At 46.7% G+C, this 18,027-nt stretch overlaps 1 protein-coding gene across 3 annotated transcripts in view; it reads right to left on the bottom strand.

Annotated features, from left to right (window-relative positions):
- WWP2 (WW domain containing E3 ubiquitin protein ligase 2) overlaps window positions 1-18,027 on the bottom strand; it is a 93,407-nt gene that overhangs the window by 27,847 nt on the left and 47,533 nt on the right. For all 3 annotated transcript variants that reach the window (XM_084644519.1, XM_084644520.1, XM_084644521.1), the window contains one exon: window positions 13,153-13,354. In XM_084644519.1, the coding sequence (XP_084500645.1) occupies window positions 13,153-13,354 (202 nt within the window). The remainder of the gene's footprint in view (window positions 1-13,152; window positions 13,355-18,027) is intronic.

Raw genomic sequence — 18,027 nt, 5'->3', positions numbered from 1 at the left:
AGAACAGCAATTCTCCCATGGCAGGAACTGCCGGGGCATCTCTCTCACGCGCACAGAGCCCTGAAGCCTCAAGATGCTATTCGAGTTGTCCTGGATCCTGCCCTGGTAAGTGAAAGCAGCATCCATTTAAGAGAGAACATTAGGAGAATCCAACATAGACTCAATTAGCCCTCCAGCTGCTCCTGAAATGCTGAGGTGAAGCCTAGAGAAAGCAGGAGATGTTGCTCAGACAATAACCAAATGGCTGGTGTGGCTTTAATCCTTGCAATCACTTGATTCTGGAGCAATAGGCCGAGACCAGTCACTGGCCACAGAGGGTATGTCAACACTGCAATTAAACACTCATGGCTGGCCCATGCCAACTGACTCGGGCTCCCGGGGCTCAGGTCTGTTTAACTGTGGTGTCGACACTGGGGCCAGAGCCTAGCTCTGGGACCTTCCCCCCTTGTGGGGTCCCAGAGCCCAGGCTCCAGCCCAAGCCCAAACATCTACACAAACAGCTCCGTAACCCGAGCCCCATGAGCCTGAGTCACCTGGCACAGGCCAGCCGCAGGCGTTTAATTGTAGCATAGACACACCTTTAGTGTGTCTTCAGCCTTTCCCAGCGAAGGGCAGCTTCTTAAAGCAGTGGTTCTGAAACTTTTTCTAAGGCGATTACCAACTGTGTTTTGTCTTTCGGGGGGCCCCACCAGTCCACGTACAGTCTGTGTGTGTCCCTCTGTGTGTGTGCGTATAAACTATTCACTATTTTTAATTTTTTAAAAATTCAGACATGAAATAAAAAAAAGGATGACATACAATGATACGCTTTACATACAGCTCCCACCCAGCCCGCTGCTCCCTCTCCCCTCCCCAGCCCAGCCCCTGCTCAGCTCCCTGCCTGGTCTCGTAGACGGAGGCTGCTGACATAGCGCTTGCCACCCCCGTAGCTTGAGGTCCTCACTCCTTGAAGTGAGAATGGAGGTCAGGCTACAGCAGGAGAAACCACCACTTGCTCTCCAGGCTGCCTCTCCTAGGAAAGAATGAGCCTCTCGAAGATCCTTTTATGTGGGAGGGGCCTAACAAACTGACCCCACCCATCACAGATCCCCTCCTAGCCAGGGGGCCACACAATGCAAGAACATCCAATGGCTCAAGACCCCCACCTCCCAGCATCACTTAACTGTCTGATTAGCCAGTTTTATTCTACATATAAAAGGCAAGTGACAGCAGGTTTATGTGGAGTCCTGCGGGCACACGGCTGCTGGGTGCCTGGCCTTATGGAGGGGACAGGAGTAGTTCCATCCTCAGGGTTACATTCTAAAAGGGGTTTGAAACAGGGCACAAATCCCTGGTTTTCTCCCAGCGTAGGAGGCCAGTTAGTGTCAGATTCACACAGGGTTAGCTTCATACACTTTGGGTTTCCCATGTCTGGTTTCTCTTCATGCATTTTTAATGGAAAGCCCTTGAACTTGGGCTCAGGCTGAAATTCTCTCTTGTCAGTCCTGCAGGTCATTGTTGAGAGAGATCCCTTAAAAGACATTGTGTCCCCACATATAACTTGGTGGAGAGGTGGCCCCCCAGGAGAATAGGTCCACTGGGGAAGGGCCTATTTGAAAATGTTGGATTCAGGGTCATTCTCAACCACTGGTCTTGCTCTAACTGGAAGACTATGCATTGTCCATACAAACTGACTGATGGGGGAGAGCAAACTAACCTGCTTTGATGGAGGCCCAGTGCATGAAAGCTTGATTGGCTGAAAGGGGCTGTGGAGGGAGAAGGACGAGTCACATGCAAGACTAAGTGACTGGGGTGGTGATGGACACTAGCCCCATAGACGGGGATGGGGCACATAAACCCTCCATGAGGTGCTTTACTTTCTGGTCCAATTTTATCCAACAACCGAGAGGGAGTCATGTGCACCGGCCCCCAGATAAAATGTCCTCCTGCTGCACTATTGCCCCACCGGTCTCCCCAACCCAGTGGCTCAACCCCGATGGAACATTTGAAAAGCCAAGGAAATGAATACACACAAAACTCGGTTGTGATGCAGCGGGGCTGTTGCACATACAACTGACACAAACCCAGGCACAGAGAAACCAGGTTGACGGGGCAGTGCATGCAGCGGGTGATGAGGTTTTGTGTGTGCCCAGCCCCCAGTAATCAAGTTTGCACATGCCCCTCCAAAGCAAGGACATGAATGGTTAAATCACCTAACTACCTTCAAGCAGTCCTCCCTGTTAAATGCTTTTGCATGACCAATGCCACCACGGCAGGGCTCTGCACCACTGGCACTGGCCAGTCCCAAACTCTGGGAGGGCGCGGAGGACAGGGGAGCTGCCCTCTCCATACCAAAGCTGCCCTGGAAAGTCTCCTTCCTGGCTTAGTACTCAAAGCCAATGCAGCTGGTAATCCCGTGTGCCACCAGGAGCCACCAGATGGACCCCGGGATAGCGTATGTCTGGAGTAAATGCTGGTGTAGAGTAAAAACCTAAGTTGTGGCCTAACCCCTAGAACTAGAATGAGTCCGGGTCCTGAGAAACCACACAGCACGGAGCTCAATTTCCATCCAGCTATACAGCCTCATTGGGCAGCAGCTCTTTACGGAGCTTGACCCTATGTACTGGACTCTGTTAGGCGGATCTGGGGACTTCAGTACCACTTGTGTGGAGCACAGAATCTTGCCTGAGCTGGAACCCTGCCTTGATGGGCCTGGGCACATTTGGCAAGCAGTGCTTTAGAAGCAAATGCGCTTGTCCCTCAGCACTGGACTCAGTCAGCCAGAAGAGATCTAGGCCTGCAATGCTGTTCATGTTAGACACATAACCACTTTGGCTTTTTCAGTTGATGATGCTGGACCTCTGGCACAAGATGTGTGTTGATCGAGAGGGAGATGGACTTTGGTACCACTAATGTCAGCCACAGAACCACGTTAGCATGTGATTCTCCAGAGGTAACCATGCCGAACCCTCAGCAGCAGGCTCTTATTGAGATGGACAGAGCCAGGAACGATGGGGTTCGTGGGAAAGGCAAAGCACGTAAGCGTGCAGCAAGTCCCCAAAAAGGGGCATATTTTGGGAGTTTAATGTACCCACACCCACATCATATATAATCTGAAAGCGTATTTTATGTCCATTTAGATGAGGTACGACGTGGTGCCATAAGCCTGTAGGCAAGGTGAAACAACTGTACCCAAAATGAGAAAGTGTCATTTTTTGCACAATTCCAAAAATGCTGCAACATGACTGAGTACAGCTTCTACGGTTCACATTAATTGCAACACTTAATATGGTTTTTATTAGTCAAAGCTATCAAAAGACAATGTATTAAAAGATTTTTCTATTGGCTTTGCATGGGAGAGTTGGGTTTTTTTCTCCAGAAACGATGAAGCTATTTAATATGTGGCAAAAATGGCAAATAGCAACATTTTGCAATATACTAACATGAAATGTTTTCACGTTGTATATTTTTAATTGTCAAAGTATTTCAAGTGATTACAATAGTTTTCTCTATTTTCAATTGAAATTTGCTGACCAGATCAGTCTCACACTGATGGCTGTGAACAGCAGCAGTAGGTTGCCTGCCCATAGCTTGTACTGCACATTGGGTAGATATAAACGTACATAAACTCCAAATGTAACGCTAATCCATTTGTAAGCTTTTGTATATACAATGTAGCATCTAGTCTGCCTGGTACAAGATTTTAATTTGTAATTACCTATGCATGCAGTACTAAACTTTGAAATAGTCTAGAAACTAGCTTTCTAATTCAGTGACACTTATCCACAGGTCAGTATTAGTGTTAGAGATGACAATACACTGCTTCATACTGGGCTTCAACCACAATGCTCACTAAACAAAAACAGCCATTATGGTACTAACAGAGATCAAATTCATATCTAATTTAGCACAAGTATGTCTATTTGTACAAAATGGTGGTAGTCATGCTAACAGTATAAATTGGGAATTTTACCTCCACAGGGATGTTACAATATATAAGACATGGGGAATACAAGCCCCTTACATCAAAGAGACACTTCATAAACTTTGAAAAATGTGTTCTTTGGCAAGAAAAATCAAGAGAATGCAAAAAACTGTCAAAAGTCACCAGTACTGGCCTGAATTCTCTGATATTGACAGCAGACCCAAGGAGAGATTAATTGTATTGGTAACTACTAAGGTGAGTTTTCTAGTTTAGATGATGTGCCACCAATCCTCTATCACAGGGTTTGCTCAAATTTGGCACTTCAGAGTTGTATTGAACTCAGGAAAGAAAACAGATTAAATCGTATCAGAGAGCATCATCTTCATCTGCTTCTATATCCACCAGAATAAGCACATCCCTGAGCAATTGGTTTGAGAAAAACACACAAGACAGAAACTTCGTAAAACAGAAACATTTGAGGGAACAACCAGTCTAAGGGAGACAGCACTTTAAAGAGGAGAGGTTGACACGTTGTGCAGAATATGTGGGGAAGACTCGATTGTTAGAGACACAGTTTATCAGTCACTCTGCCTTTATTCCTACTTGAGTAAAAACGAATTTAAAGCAAAACCATCTGCTTAGACTGCAACAATACAGTCACCTTATGACACTGCATTTTATCATCTGAATGAAGGCTGTCTCTTATGTGCAACAAGAAAACTCCTCTTCTGTCCAAGCTGCTACAATGATATAAAGCCCTGCTTCTCTTGAAACTGCAAGCTATTCCAGCAGCATATTGCAGGAAAGATTAAAAAAAAAACCACTGCAGTTCTGCGATTTCATTCCATGAACAGCATGGACAAGGCAAGTCTACCTCTGTTATATGAAACATCGCAACATCAGCTGATGCTATCCAAGCTGCTAGTAATGTGAAGCAGGAACTTAAATCATCCAGATTTGTGTAGATATTCTTCCAGCAAGTGAGCCTGATGAAATGCTTTCAAATGAACAAGTGGTTTTGTATAATGCTGCTTCAACCTGAAATAGCCAAAATGAAAGCCTCAAATTACACAATGCTAGGTGACTGTAATTTACAGAGGCAGCTACTTTTGTGCCCCAGTTGGTGCCGGAGTTTCTCCTCTGGTATAATTCAGCCATCAATAAGTATCATCCTTCAGAAGATATTCAAAAAGATGCCTCAATTGCAGTGTGCATAGTACTTAACCTTGATCACCTTGATCGATCGGTCCTTTAGCCCTCATATGTGTTGTGATTGGCACAATCTGTCTTCCATTCTTCTCTTATCCTGGCCTTCCTTCTCCATGGGCAGCCACGCCTTTTCACGATAAAAACTTCCCATTTCATTGGAGGTCGGCCGAGTGGTCATTTCAGTTCCCGTGGGTACCACTAGGCGACAGCTGCAGTCCATCGATTGTCAGTGAGCCTAGCTATATGCCCAACTCATCACATTTACTGTACCTGCTTTCAACAGCAACATCCTGTTCTCCACTCTGCTGTCTGATCACTTCATTGTGGACTCAGTTGCAGATTGAAATCCCCAGAATTCTTCTTTCCATCGCCCTCTCCATGACAGTTAATTGTTGCTCCTCTATCTTCGTCAGCACCCATGTTTCGCTGCCATATTACATTTTTGGCAGTCCTGTTGAGTTGAAGAGGTTTGCACGTGTTGCCTTGTTGATTTTTCCTTGGAGGACATCCTTGACAGAATTGAATGCACACCAACCTGCTTTCTTTCTCTTTCTCACAAGAGTTTGCCTTCCTGATCGTGGTGCATGTTAATTTCTTGGCCCAAATAGACATATTGCTCAACTTCTTTTATTTGTTCTCCTTTGACTATTATTTGGGCTTTTGGCAAGACATCAGACTGCATAAATTTTGTTTTAGAGCAGTTCATTTTCAGTCTGACTTGGCTTCTTTTTGCGTCGAGTTCTTGCAGTATTTTCTGTACTTTGATAGTGTTTTTGGGAATCAACACAACAACGTGTTGATAGTACTTAACAGTTACAAAATTATCACACCACTGCACACAAGCCTTGCTACACAGCTACACCATGAGTTTGGGTCTCACAATTTAATTGATAGACAATACCTTCATGGATCCTGCCTAAATTATGATGAGGTGAGGCAGTTCATCACTAGCACTGCAAAAACTGAAGTGGAAAGACTCCAGGAAGGTGTGTTTCTTTCAAATGGAATTGTACAACTTTATGCTGGTGGAAATGTCATCCATGAACGAGATGATCATATAGACATCAATGCAGAGACCACTGATGGAAAGAACACCTTCCATTGAATGGCTAGAGTGGTATTTCAAGAACAGGCTGCAGATAGTCCAGCATCACAGCAAATATCACTGAAATGTGGGAAAGAAAAGTTACTTCTTCTCCCTGGGCAAACAGAGCTCTTATGCAGTATGCAGCATTTGAAAAACCTAGAACAAATTCCCCATGAAAAAGTACTTGTGAAAATAAACTCTTGTCGCCTACAAATGAACACTGCACAAGTTCTTTCCTGGTGTCTTTTAAGATGACTACCTTGTGGTGTCCTACCAATGCCAAAGGATGTCAATATCATTCACACTCAGGGGATTCCATTTTGGGCTGGTTTCAACCACAAGCTGGCAACCAAGAAGAGCAGCCACACAGCAGTTGCATATGCACCAAATGTGGATGCCAAACCAGTTGAGATGACCACAGTCTACACTACAATGCTGAAATGTACGGAAACATCAACAGCAGCATGCCGTTCAGACAATGGATCAGCAGCGGTATGTGTTGCTCAGTAAGTGAAAAACAGGCTCTCCCAAATGAATTTGGTACCAACGTGATTCGCCTGCGTGGTTTTCACACCCTGTGCTGTTTCCCTGCATGTGCTGGGAAATTCTGGGGAGACACAGGATTGCGAGACCTTGCCTGATGTATCTGCAGCTTGTGCTCTGCGTGGCTCGACTCTCACACCTGAGGCCCTGGGTGCTCTGGAACTTTATTAATTTGTTCAGTGCCATGAGGAGGGAGGTGGTACTCGTGTAGTCTGGTTACGGCTGGCTAACATTCAAAAGGTGTTCGAGTCTGAAGACATTGGGTCCTTACAACATGCCATTTAAAAGCTTGATGATGCTGTGACTCAGCATATACTGCCACTACTGGAGGAATTTCAGACATGGACGTATGCCCAGTCTGCTACATTCAAGTTCTGGGATCATTTTCTCCAGGTTATGCAGATACTTCTTCTAAATGTCCATGCAGAGCAAGAGAGTGACTCACAAGTTCCCCTACACACGCAGAGTGCCATGCTTCCATACTTCTTTATAGCAAAGAGGCCCAGCTACACCAGGTGGATACCAGTCTACATGCTTGATATGCTAGGTCTCCCTGGAGGAATACACAGAGCTTTTGAAGCTGGGGAATTTGTTGTGCATCCAACTCCTGGTTCTTTCAATGGAATTTATGGTGACCTGGGAACAGAGAAAACTGTCATCAAAGGGTAGCCGTGGGATTGTAGCACTGACAATAAAGAAGCCAGCTCTTGTCAGATGGACCCTCACAAGTCCTGAGTGAACATGCAAAAGCTATGGGAGTAAGAAGTGGCCTAACAAGTAGTAGTGTACAGAGTCTGCAAACAAATCTAAGCCTCTGCACTGAAGAGTGATGAAGAGCATGTAACAGATAGCTCTTACCAGCCACGCCATCAACAATAAAACAAACTATTTGACCCTGAACTATATCCAGAGGGGCTGAATAGATCTAACTGGATTGTATGTAACATCAGATGCACAAGAGTCTCTGTGGCTAACAGTAGACGTTGGTGAACAACAAATTAAGAAATTTGTGAGAGATGCACTTGATTCTGATGGTACACGCAGCTTCTTCAGCCCAGTCAAGAAATCTGGCATCAAAATATTTGCTGAAATGCCCAAGACCACCAAATTTAGGTCTAGCAAGGAAGGGACAATTACAGCAGCTATCAGTCCAAAAATTGTTTTCCTGTCCTTAGAAAGATGCAGAGATGATGTTTCAATGGCAACTGTTCTTAATCACCCAGTAGGACCGATGCCTGTGTCACTCTTCCACGCTGATGGAACAATGAAAAGAACAGAGATGCTAAATTAAGACATCTGCTGGAAGCTCAAGCTGACAGAATCCATGAGCTAAGAGCATGCCACAACGGAACTGTAGGTCAGAGATGCGATGGCTGTCACACAAATAATGGCTGGAGATAAATTCCACACACTCGATTAATTGGCTGCTGAGTACTTGAGACAGGTCCTAAAAGGATTTCACAAAGCTAATTCTGTAATTAAAATCTTTGACAGATATGACAACAGTAACTCTGTGAAAATTGCAGAAAGACAGCGCCAGACAGAATCTAAGGTTGGATGCAAGAAATACCAGGTGATTAGTATTCTAAAGTTTCTAAATGTGGCATCCAACAAACAGTCAGTCACCTGTAAAATTCCTCCGTGAATATATGATTCAAAATGCCCCTGAGGTTGCAGGAGCACACCCAACACAAACACTCCTTGCTGGAGTCTCTTCCAATGGTGAAGCACCGAAGTCCATCACCAGTAGAGGTGCTGAAGCAGCCTAAGACTTGTACAATATTAAACCGAAACTGGATACAAGGATGCTTCTGCATATTGTACGTACCAACATAGCTTTTCGGTCTCTTGATGTCAAAGGAACAACAGAAATTAGGTCACCTGATACGGACTCCAAAATGGAACACACAGATAGCATGTGGACGGAAACAGGCACCACAACCAGCAAAACTGCAAGCAATTTGTGATGCGCCCAGTCCTGATCTCTGCAACATACTTCCTGCTGTATGCTCATTAACAGGAGGACTCTGTGTCATCCCTGTTTATGTTGTCAGAACAAAGGGCACTTACCACTTCAGAGGTCATGCCAAATTGGGAGACAGTATTTAACAAGCCAGAATTTCTGCAGCAATGAAGTTGGTAACAGTGTGTATGACCAGGTGAGAAAGAAAGGGAGACCCACAGAGACCTGAAGTGCTTGCGCATCAATCTAGTCATCCAAAAGGACAAGTCACTGTATGTTGACCATGTGTGGACAACCATGCGTGGACAGTTTTGAAGAGCAAGTCAAAAGAGGATCTTAGCAAACAAAGATTTGGGTGTCTTTAAACTTAAGTAACCCAGATATTGGATGACTATTGCAACATGGATGGAAAAATGTGGATAATAAACTACTTCCTATATTCTTCCAAGACCCAATGACATCTGAGCTTCCACAAGGCCGTATCTGTGTCTGCACCAGTAGGGATCACTGCACAATCAACTGTCAGTTTGCAGGAAAAGCTGAGACAAACATCAATGTAGCCAATCAGAAACCAGCTTGTTCAAAGATTTTTTTAATATATTTTAATTAAAAAAAGAAGATTTCAATTGGCTGGAGCCTGTTTCCTGGGCCAATCAGAATGCACTTCCCCCCAAAAAAACTGTCTAGAATGCAGCCTGCAGCTGTTACTCTAGCATACAGTCAGGACAAGAGGTAAAACAGAAAAATACCGTCCTAATGAAGTGTTGTGACAGAATCATAGTCTCAGCTGCAAAGAAGTTAGTGTCTGGGTTTTGCCTATGCATGTGCATTGCATCTTGTGCCCATTCTCCAGTCCCAAGCCCAGGGATGAAGCTTTCAGTCAAACTCCCCCAAGAAATGTGGGCAACTTATTTGCAAGCATCCCCCTCTCTAATCATGCTTCAGTATGTGTCTGGTGGGAAAGCACCCGCAGCATTCCTTCCCTTCCGAAGAGCAAGCTGATCGTGGTTTTATCCAGGTACCCTGCCACTGAGAGTCTGCAGCGTGTGGCACGCCTGCCCCCACTGCACACCGGTATAACTCTGTTCTGGCTGCAGGAAATGGCTGCACCAGGCAGTGGCTGCAGGGAGCAGTGGCCGGTGTGAAATGGCAGTGCTAAGGTAACCTGCAGTCCAAACAAAATGCCTTGCCTTATGTAAGAAACCACAGTACCATGCCTTCTGCCAAACAGCATAATGTGCCTCTTTGTGTGCGCGAGACAGAGCTGTGTATACATGCCGTGTTAACTAGCACTCCGTCCCCAGTGCAGGATCATCACTGATAGGAACCAGATGCAGGAGTTGATGACTCCAGCTGCCTTCCCATTCCATTATCAGCCAGCTGGGAAACCTGTGAGTTAAAGTGGGGTCCCCACCCCAAAAGTTTCCAACTCTACAAAGCAACTGCTCTCATACCCACACGTACCCTGGCTCCCTTCAAGTTAATCACGTGACAACAAGTCTAAGCGTAAAGCCAGGTGGCTGTAAGGGGATGGATTCTGGGCGCTGCTGGATCTGGAATTATTCAGACCACCTTCCAGTATCCTCCAGCCCCTAAAACAGACTCCCAGTCATGTGCATGAGACTCCTCTGTGCTCACCACATCTGGTGCAGATGTTTTGAGACAGCCATCTGAGCAGAATAAATAGCTCAATCCCCACATGAACCTGGCATCTGTAGATTCCATGTGTGTGGTGGGAGTTGGGGAGAGAAGGAAGCTCCAAGCATCCATCAGATAAAGATGGGAAGAGCTGAGACCCCCCTCAGGGCTGTGAAAGGGAGTGGACGTGGGGGAGATCATCCTACTGCATCTCTCCAGGGATCAAAGGAAGTGCATAGAAAAGCCAGGGCTCCTGCAACAGGCACTCAACCCCCTGGAGCATTCTAAGCCTGTGAGAGTGACATGGAGGCCCTCGGACCCACCTGCAATGGCATGATGCTCAATAGCAGGTGGGGTCCCAGATCCCCTGTAAGCAGAAAGCCCCAGAACTGTTATGCATGCACTCAACACTCCACCCCGGTCAGTCACCCCAGCCACCGCCCGGCCACCATGGGGCTGATCTGCACTCTGCTCAGCCACATATGCGAATGTCTTGCTACCAAGCCTGAACCTACCCGGCTTTGTCTGGGTCCCCTTCTTCCTCTGACACTACTACCCACATGGACACAGCTGACTGCTTCTTCAGTTCCCCAAACCACTAGCCAAAGTCATTCCCAGCAACACGCCAGCGTGGTAAGACACCCAGAAATGCACCTCCCCAGATCAGGGCCTAATAGAAACCCCCGGCCCCCACAAGCCCATTTGCACCAGCTCTGGTTCGCGTACCTCCACCTTTTTCCCCACCCCATTTTAGCCAGGAGCACTGCCAAGCCAGAGCAAGACTCTGCGGGGAGAAAGGCTGGTCTAGCCTCTCTTGGGGCAGGTCTCACATTCGGCCACTCATGCCCTAGATCTCTGGTTCCTCATGTGCTCAGAACCACCACAAGAGACCCCAGAAAACACTCCACTCCCGCCCTGCCAGTGCAGGACACGGGGCTCCATGCTGCGCAAGCAGGCCAGTGACTGTTCACTCTAGCTTACCACAGCACTAGTCTGTAACTCCAGTAACAAGCCCAAGCTAGAGGGTGAATCATTTTACCCCCTGGAGAGTCTCTGCCCAGGGTACAGATAGGGAACGGCCCAAGCTGCAGTGTGGTGGCCCTTAAGGCCAGTGGGTGCAACAGGAGGGGATTTGATGCTGCTGTTCTTCCTCCTTCCTACCCCGACCACAAACAGCAGGTTGAATATTTGCCGCCCTCTCTCCCTCCGACATCCTGGATTCTCTGCTCCAATCACAGAGAGAAACAGGAGCAAGAACGTACTGTTGAGCCAGGGAATGGACAGCAAATTAGCCCATCCTCAGAGTGGCTCCATGGGGCCATGGAATGGGTGGCTGAAAGAGCTGAACGTGCTAAGGAAACCTCCCTGCACCCTTAGGGACTTCCATAACTCTGTTCATGAGTGGCACACGGACTGGGCTGGCAGTCACAGCCCACTCACACCAGGAAAGAGACAATGCCCCAGGTCCGCCCTGGAGAATGCTGGGGCGCAAGGAGGAGATCTTCAGTCTGACCAGAAGGAGCAGTGAGAAGCTCCAGATCCTGCTGGAATAAAGACTTTTTTCAGAGCACTGGCCTTTTCCAGCTGCCTGGAAACAGGAAGAGCCCAAGCCCTGAGAACAGTAACCCTCACACACCCCACAAAGACACACTGAGCTGTTAACCCTAATTACCTATGACTGACACATGAGAGAGGCCCTGACCTTCCAGGCACTGGCTTAGCCAAAGGAAAATAAACACTTACTTCACAGGAAATGCAGGAGGCCATTTTCCCCTTTAACAACCCCCTCTTGCTGCGTTGCCTGAATGTCCCAAATTTAGAGAGAAAGCTTTCGCTCAGACTGCCCTCCTGCATCCTGGCCTGGCCTGGCCTGGGCTGGGCTGGGCTGTACGATGGTCTTGCAGCTCACACTTTAATGTAATTTCCAGAGCACCCCTCTCCCAACTGCCCTACTACTGCGGGGACTGCAAGCACCAAGTCCTCTTCCCTTCTGCTCTGAAGATTTTCTACCTCCTGCTGTTACCTGTAAGTCTGGAAAGGCCCAGGACTGGAGAGAAACCCAAGAACAGAGCTCTCTCTGGTTCCACCTCCTGTGTGCATCTGTCAGCACGCTTTGTCTGGTCAGACCCACTGTTTCTCTGTATAGCAGCTAGCATGGGAGACCCCAGCTAAGTGAGACCCCCCACTCCAAACTGACAGAGGAGCAGGACCCTTACATGTTTCTAAGAGTTTATTTTAAAAAATGTTCAGGCCCTCTTGTTTAAAGGGAGCTCTCTGGAAATTTCCCATCTCTTTGTAACGTATGTGTCACAGACACCTTCCGTCCTGCTCAGGAAGAGCAAAAGGCGCGGTTCCGCCCTTGGGGACCTGACAGCAAGGGATTTGTCATGTTGCCGCTGTGTATAGCCCCTGAGAACATGAAACAGATACAGCCTTGGCCCACCCCCTGCTGAGGGAGGAGAGGTCAGTCCCCACATACAGCCAAACACAGATGCTGTCCATGGACCAGGTCCAACGTCACAGTCCAGCTGCTTGTCTGTGATGCTCCAGAAAGTACCAAGGGCCCCATGTGCTTTTTTGTTTCCATAGCCAGCCTGGCAGAACAGAGCCCCACCCTCCAACACAGCTGCTCCTGCAGGCTCAGAGCAGCGGCCCAGACCACTCAAGTTCCTCGGACCCTCTCTGCACAGAGCTAGCCTCACTCCCCCTACCCCAGCCACAGGAGGAGCAAGCGCCATGGTGCCCTGCCCTGGGAATGGGCCACACCGCGTTCTGAATGGGCCCGAGGCTGGAGACAGAGCTGCTTACCCGGGTGGTAGAGCTTCCAAGGCCTGCGCTGCAGGCCGAGGTGACTGGGTGCCCGAGGCAGGGGCCGGCTCCTCTGGCTCCCCAGGGACGGATGGAGCAGGAAGGGTGGGGCTCTCGTTCGACACTGCTGCAGGTGGCGAGGTCATGCCCACCACAGACCTTTCCTCTTCAGTGTCGGTGGCACCAGCAGAGTCCCCATTCACTGAAAATGCAGAGGGCAGAGTGATTAGGGCTGAGTGAGGAGACCCAGGCAGCCGTGGCTGATCTAGCCAGCCCTGATACGTGCACAGCCCCACCTCCTGAGGGAGAAGGGAAAACGCACCACTACAGCCCTGCTTACTGACGGCAACGATTAGCCTCTGCCCCAGGTTCACAGGGAGCTTGCAGCCATCTGCAAAGGGAGCTTCGCTGTTCACCCAAGGCTGGGGAGCAGTACTAGGGCCTCTGCTTCTCTGCCAATGGCTGCCATCCCCTGCGCCTCCTCTGTCTGCACCAGCCGGGTTGGACAGACAAAGCAGAGCGTGTGGGAAACAAGGGTGCTCACTGTCTAGCATTTCCCCTGCAGGCTGCCAGCAAACTTCCCGGCTCTAGGGGCACTGGGTTAATTCAGGTGAGGAGCAGGGATCCCAGGAGGTGCCCTGCGCCTTGGGAAGGGCTGACTCAGCAAGTCCGACAGTGCCAGTAAATCCGACACTGCCGGACCCCAGTGAATACTCAGCAGGAAAGGAGCAAACCTCACAGGTAATGGGGGGCAGGAAGGAAGACAGAAGTGGCAGCACATTAGCCTGCAAGATGCCCCCCAGCGGCTCCACCCACTGCCCAAGGCTCTGGCCTTTCCTGGCTTTCTGCTGGGGGCAGGGAGCACCCACTTCCCTGCTACTCCCTCACAGGCCATGCCTCTAGCAGCTGCTCCTCCTCCTCTGCACAGGGAGGAGTGCAGCCACTCCTGGACATCGAGTGCGCACACGTGCTCACATGCATGACAGCATGAAGGATGGCAGCTCCCCTGTGCACATTTGCCAGCCCCTCGCCTTGACGCCTGTCACTCTGCTAGGACTCAGGGGAACCCACTTGACCCACGACTGAATTCTAAGTGTAATGTGTGACCAAAGCCAGGCCACAGGCTTCAAACGGGTTCCAAGAGTGAAAACAAGCAGCAGCTTGTGACCCATGTTGACCCAAGTCTAATTCTGGGAGAGGGAGCCCCAGCCAGTCCCTGCACCTCAGTCCCCACAGGAGACCCCTTCGCTCACAAAGAGAGATGGCTTCCACACAATGGGTAAGTCAGTAGAAATCCCAAGAGTCAAAGCAGTGGCCGAGTTACCATGGCCATGGGCATCATTACGCCTCGGAGGTTACTTGTAGGCCCTAGGCAGATTCCTAGATGCTCGTAGATACGTACTACCTAAGAGAGCCAGTTCTGGAGAGATTTTACAGATACTGAGAACGCCCCACAGCTGCACATTGTGCCTGAAGTTCTGTGGAACCCTGGGCTACAGTGCAGTGGGACAGGGGTGGTATGAACAGGACAGCCTGCAACTCACCGGCTAACCTTCTCAGCAGGCAAGGAGCTGAGGCACCCAGGAGGGCATTAAACTACCACCACCAGGAGAAGGTGGCAAATCATGTACAAACAAACTCAGCATGTTGCGAACAAACTGAATTGATACAGCCAAGAATGTGAAGAGAAGCCTTTCAATCATTCACATACCAATGCTAGGAATCTGGGAAACAACCAAAGAGGAATTGGAAATTCTCACTGACAAGAATAAATTTAATAAAATTGGTATCGTTGAAACCTGATGGGACAATTCATAAGACTGTAATGTTAAAGTCACTGGTTACAACTTGTTTAGGAAGCACAGAGTAGGTAAAAGGTGTGTGGAGAGATACTCTACATTAAAGACACAATTACCGGTTTTAGAGTGACTGATAACTCAGAACCACAGGATCCTGAATGTGTATGGCTACCTACCTAACACAGCACAGAAGGGGGTAGTGGTCTGTTACAGGCCAGGGAACAAGAGGAGTTAGGTGTGTAACAGGGATCAGAAATCATAACCTGGTTCCATTCCATATGGGCAAACAGAGGCGTCTCCCAACCAGCAATATACAATCTTGGTGCTTCAAAAGAGTTGATTTCCCAAAGCTGAGGAATATTCTGAGCAAAACTGATGGGAGAAAAACTTTAGACAGAAAAATGTGAATGAAAATTGGAAGCTGTTTAAGAAGAGTTTATTAAATGGCCAAAAATCTAATTCTACAATCCAAAAAGACAACATCTTCGGCTAAAAGCCCATCCTGATTCAGAGGCAAAGCGAAGGCAGCTACTTGAAATAAAACAGAAACATATAACACATGGAAAAATGGGGAAATAGACAGCAATCAATATAAGTTAGAAGTTATGGAGTGCAGAAAATTTATAAGGGAAGCTAAAGACATCAAGGAAAAAAATCCATGGGATAGGCCATTATTACATAGAGAGAAATCATTAATAATGATACAGAAAAGGCAGAAGTGATCAATAAATATCATTTGGAAAGAAGCAGAATGTTGTAGTCAGATGAAGTACTTTTCTACTCCATTAGTAACTAACAATGATATTAACTGGCATCTACGAAGGACAAACATTTTCAAATCAGCAGGCCTGAATAACTTGCACCCAAGAGTGCTAGAAAAGCTGGCTGAGGAGATCTCTGGCCAATATCAATATAGCACATTAAACGCATGAACTGGATAACTGAACTATCCTTCAAAAAAAAAAAAAATTGTCAATGGGGAATCATCATTGAATTGAAGTGTTACTAGTGGGGTTCAACAGTGATCAGTATTCATCCACGCACTATGAAAACTTCATCAATGATCCTGAAGTAAAACCATGGCTGAAAACATTTGGGGATGACACACACATTGTTGGAGTGGTAAATAACAGAGAAGACACAGCCACCCTACAGAGTGATCTGGATTGCTTCATAACCAGGGCCCATTCAAACAAAATGTGTTTTAATACAGACAAATGCAAAGTTATGCATCTAGGAACAAGGAAAGCAGTGACTCTGAAAAGGATTGTGAGGTCATAATGGACAAGCAACTCCTCATGAACTTCTTGTGCAATGCCGGGCAAAAAGGGCGACCGCGATTCTTAGATGGATAGAAGGGAAGTAGGGTGGAAATTTTACCTTTGTATATGACATTGGTGAAACTGATACTGAAATATTGCGTGATGTCCATGTTTTAAAAAGGATACAGAAAAATCAGAAAGGGTGCAGAAAAAGGCCACAAAAACTTCGAGGGCTGGTAAAAAAAACACCTTACAGTGAGAGACTTAAAGAGCGCAATCTAACTTGATTACAGAGTGTAAGGAGAAAATACCAAGCACTCAAGAGCTCTTTAATTTAACAGGGAAAGGCAGAACAATGTCTGAAAGCCAAAGACAGACAAATTCAAACTAGAAATAAGGCACAATTTTTTTTATTTAAAAAAAAAAAGTGAGGGTGATTAACTACTGGAACAAACTCCCAAAAGAAGACCTCTCTTGGTGTCTTCAGATCTAGACTGAATGCCCTTCTGGAAGATATGCTTTCACCAAACACAAGTTTCTGGGCTCAATAAGGGGTAATGGAGAATTTTATGGCCTGCGATATACAGGAGTCAGATTAGGTGATCTAATGTTCCCTTCTGGCCTTAAACTCTATGTTTTTATTAATTTATACACACACACGGAAGAAAGGGGAAATTGATAGTAATGAATATAAATAAGAAGCTCAGAATTGTAGAAAATTGATATGGGAAGCCAAGGAACACACGTAGAAATCTATAGCCAGCAGGGTTAAGGACAATAAGGAGTTTTTAAAATATATTAGGAACAAAAAGAATCCTGACAATGGTATTGGTCCATTACTAAATGGAAACAGTAACATTATCAAAAATGACTGGTTTCAGAGTAGCAGCCTTGTTAGTTAGTTAGCTCACGAAAGCTTATGCTCAAATAAATTTGTTAATCTTTAAGGTGCCACAAGTACTCCTTCTTATTATCAATAATAATGAGGAAAAGGCAGAGTATTCAGAAAGTATTTGTGACAAAATATATCCCTGTATTCACACCCTAGACACTATTGTAATAATCTTTGTATAAAGTACACTTGTAAGGTATCATTTTTTAATATTCTGGTCAGCACTGTCCTGGTAAAATGTGTGTGGCAACACTGTGTGAAGTTATGACGCCCCTGTATGGTGTTATTAGCACTTGTTCCAAACCCCATAGCCCTGCCCAAACACAAGCTGGCAAACAGGTCTGTCCTAAGCAATGGAATGTGTACGCTGCTTCATTTTCATCTAAGCAGTAAACAGAGTCATTAAGCAGGAAGGGAAACAAAGAAAGCTGGCAGGGAACATCCTTCCACATAGACTCTGACTCCCCGTGCCCAGCAGGAAATGATTTTCAAGGGGGGGACAAACTTTAAAAAGGAGGGACACCCCCCTCCCGAAGGCCACCCCCCTCTCCCACTGCCCATTGCTTTCACTGCACCTAAAGAGATAAAGGAAGCAGATGTTGGACTCTGGAGGAGGGGTCCAGACCTCAGAGTTTCGTCAGCAAACTGCTGGAGCATGTGGTGAGAAACTTCGCTCTGAATCTCATGTAGTTTGTTAAGTTAGGCATTAGTAAGCGTTTAATCTTTATATTTCTAGTAACCATTTCTGACTTTTATGCCTCATTACTTGTATTCACTTAAAAGCTCTCTCTTTGCAGTTAATAAACTTGTTTTACTGTTTTATCTAATCCAGCGTGCTTGAACTAAGTGTCTGAATAACTACTTAAGATAATACACTGGCATATTATCCCATTAAAGGAATAACAGACAAAATATTTGTATT

This window comes from Lepidochelys olivacea (assembly GCF_965140295.1).
Source record: "Lepidochelys olivacea isolate rLepOli2 genome assembly, chromosome: 12".
In the NCBI taxonomy this organism is placed as follows: domain Eukaryota; kingdom Metazoa; phylum Chordata; order Testudines; family Cheloniidae; genus Lepidochelys; species Lepidochelys olivacea.
Note: the sequence above shows the minus strand (reverse complement) of the source record. Positions and strands in the feature narration are given on the sequence as shown.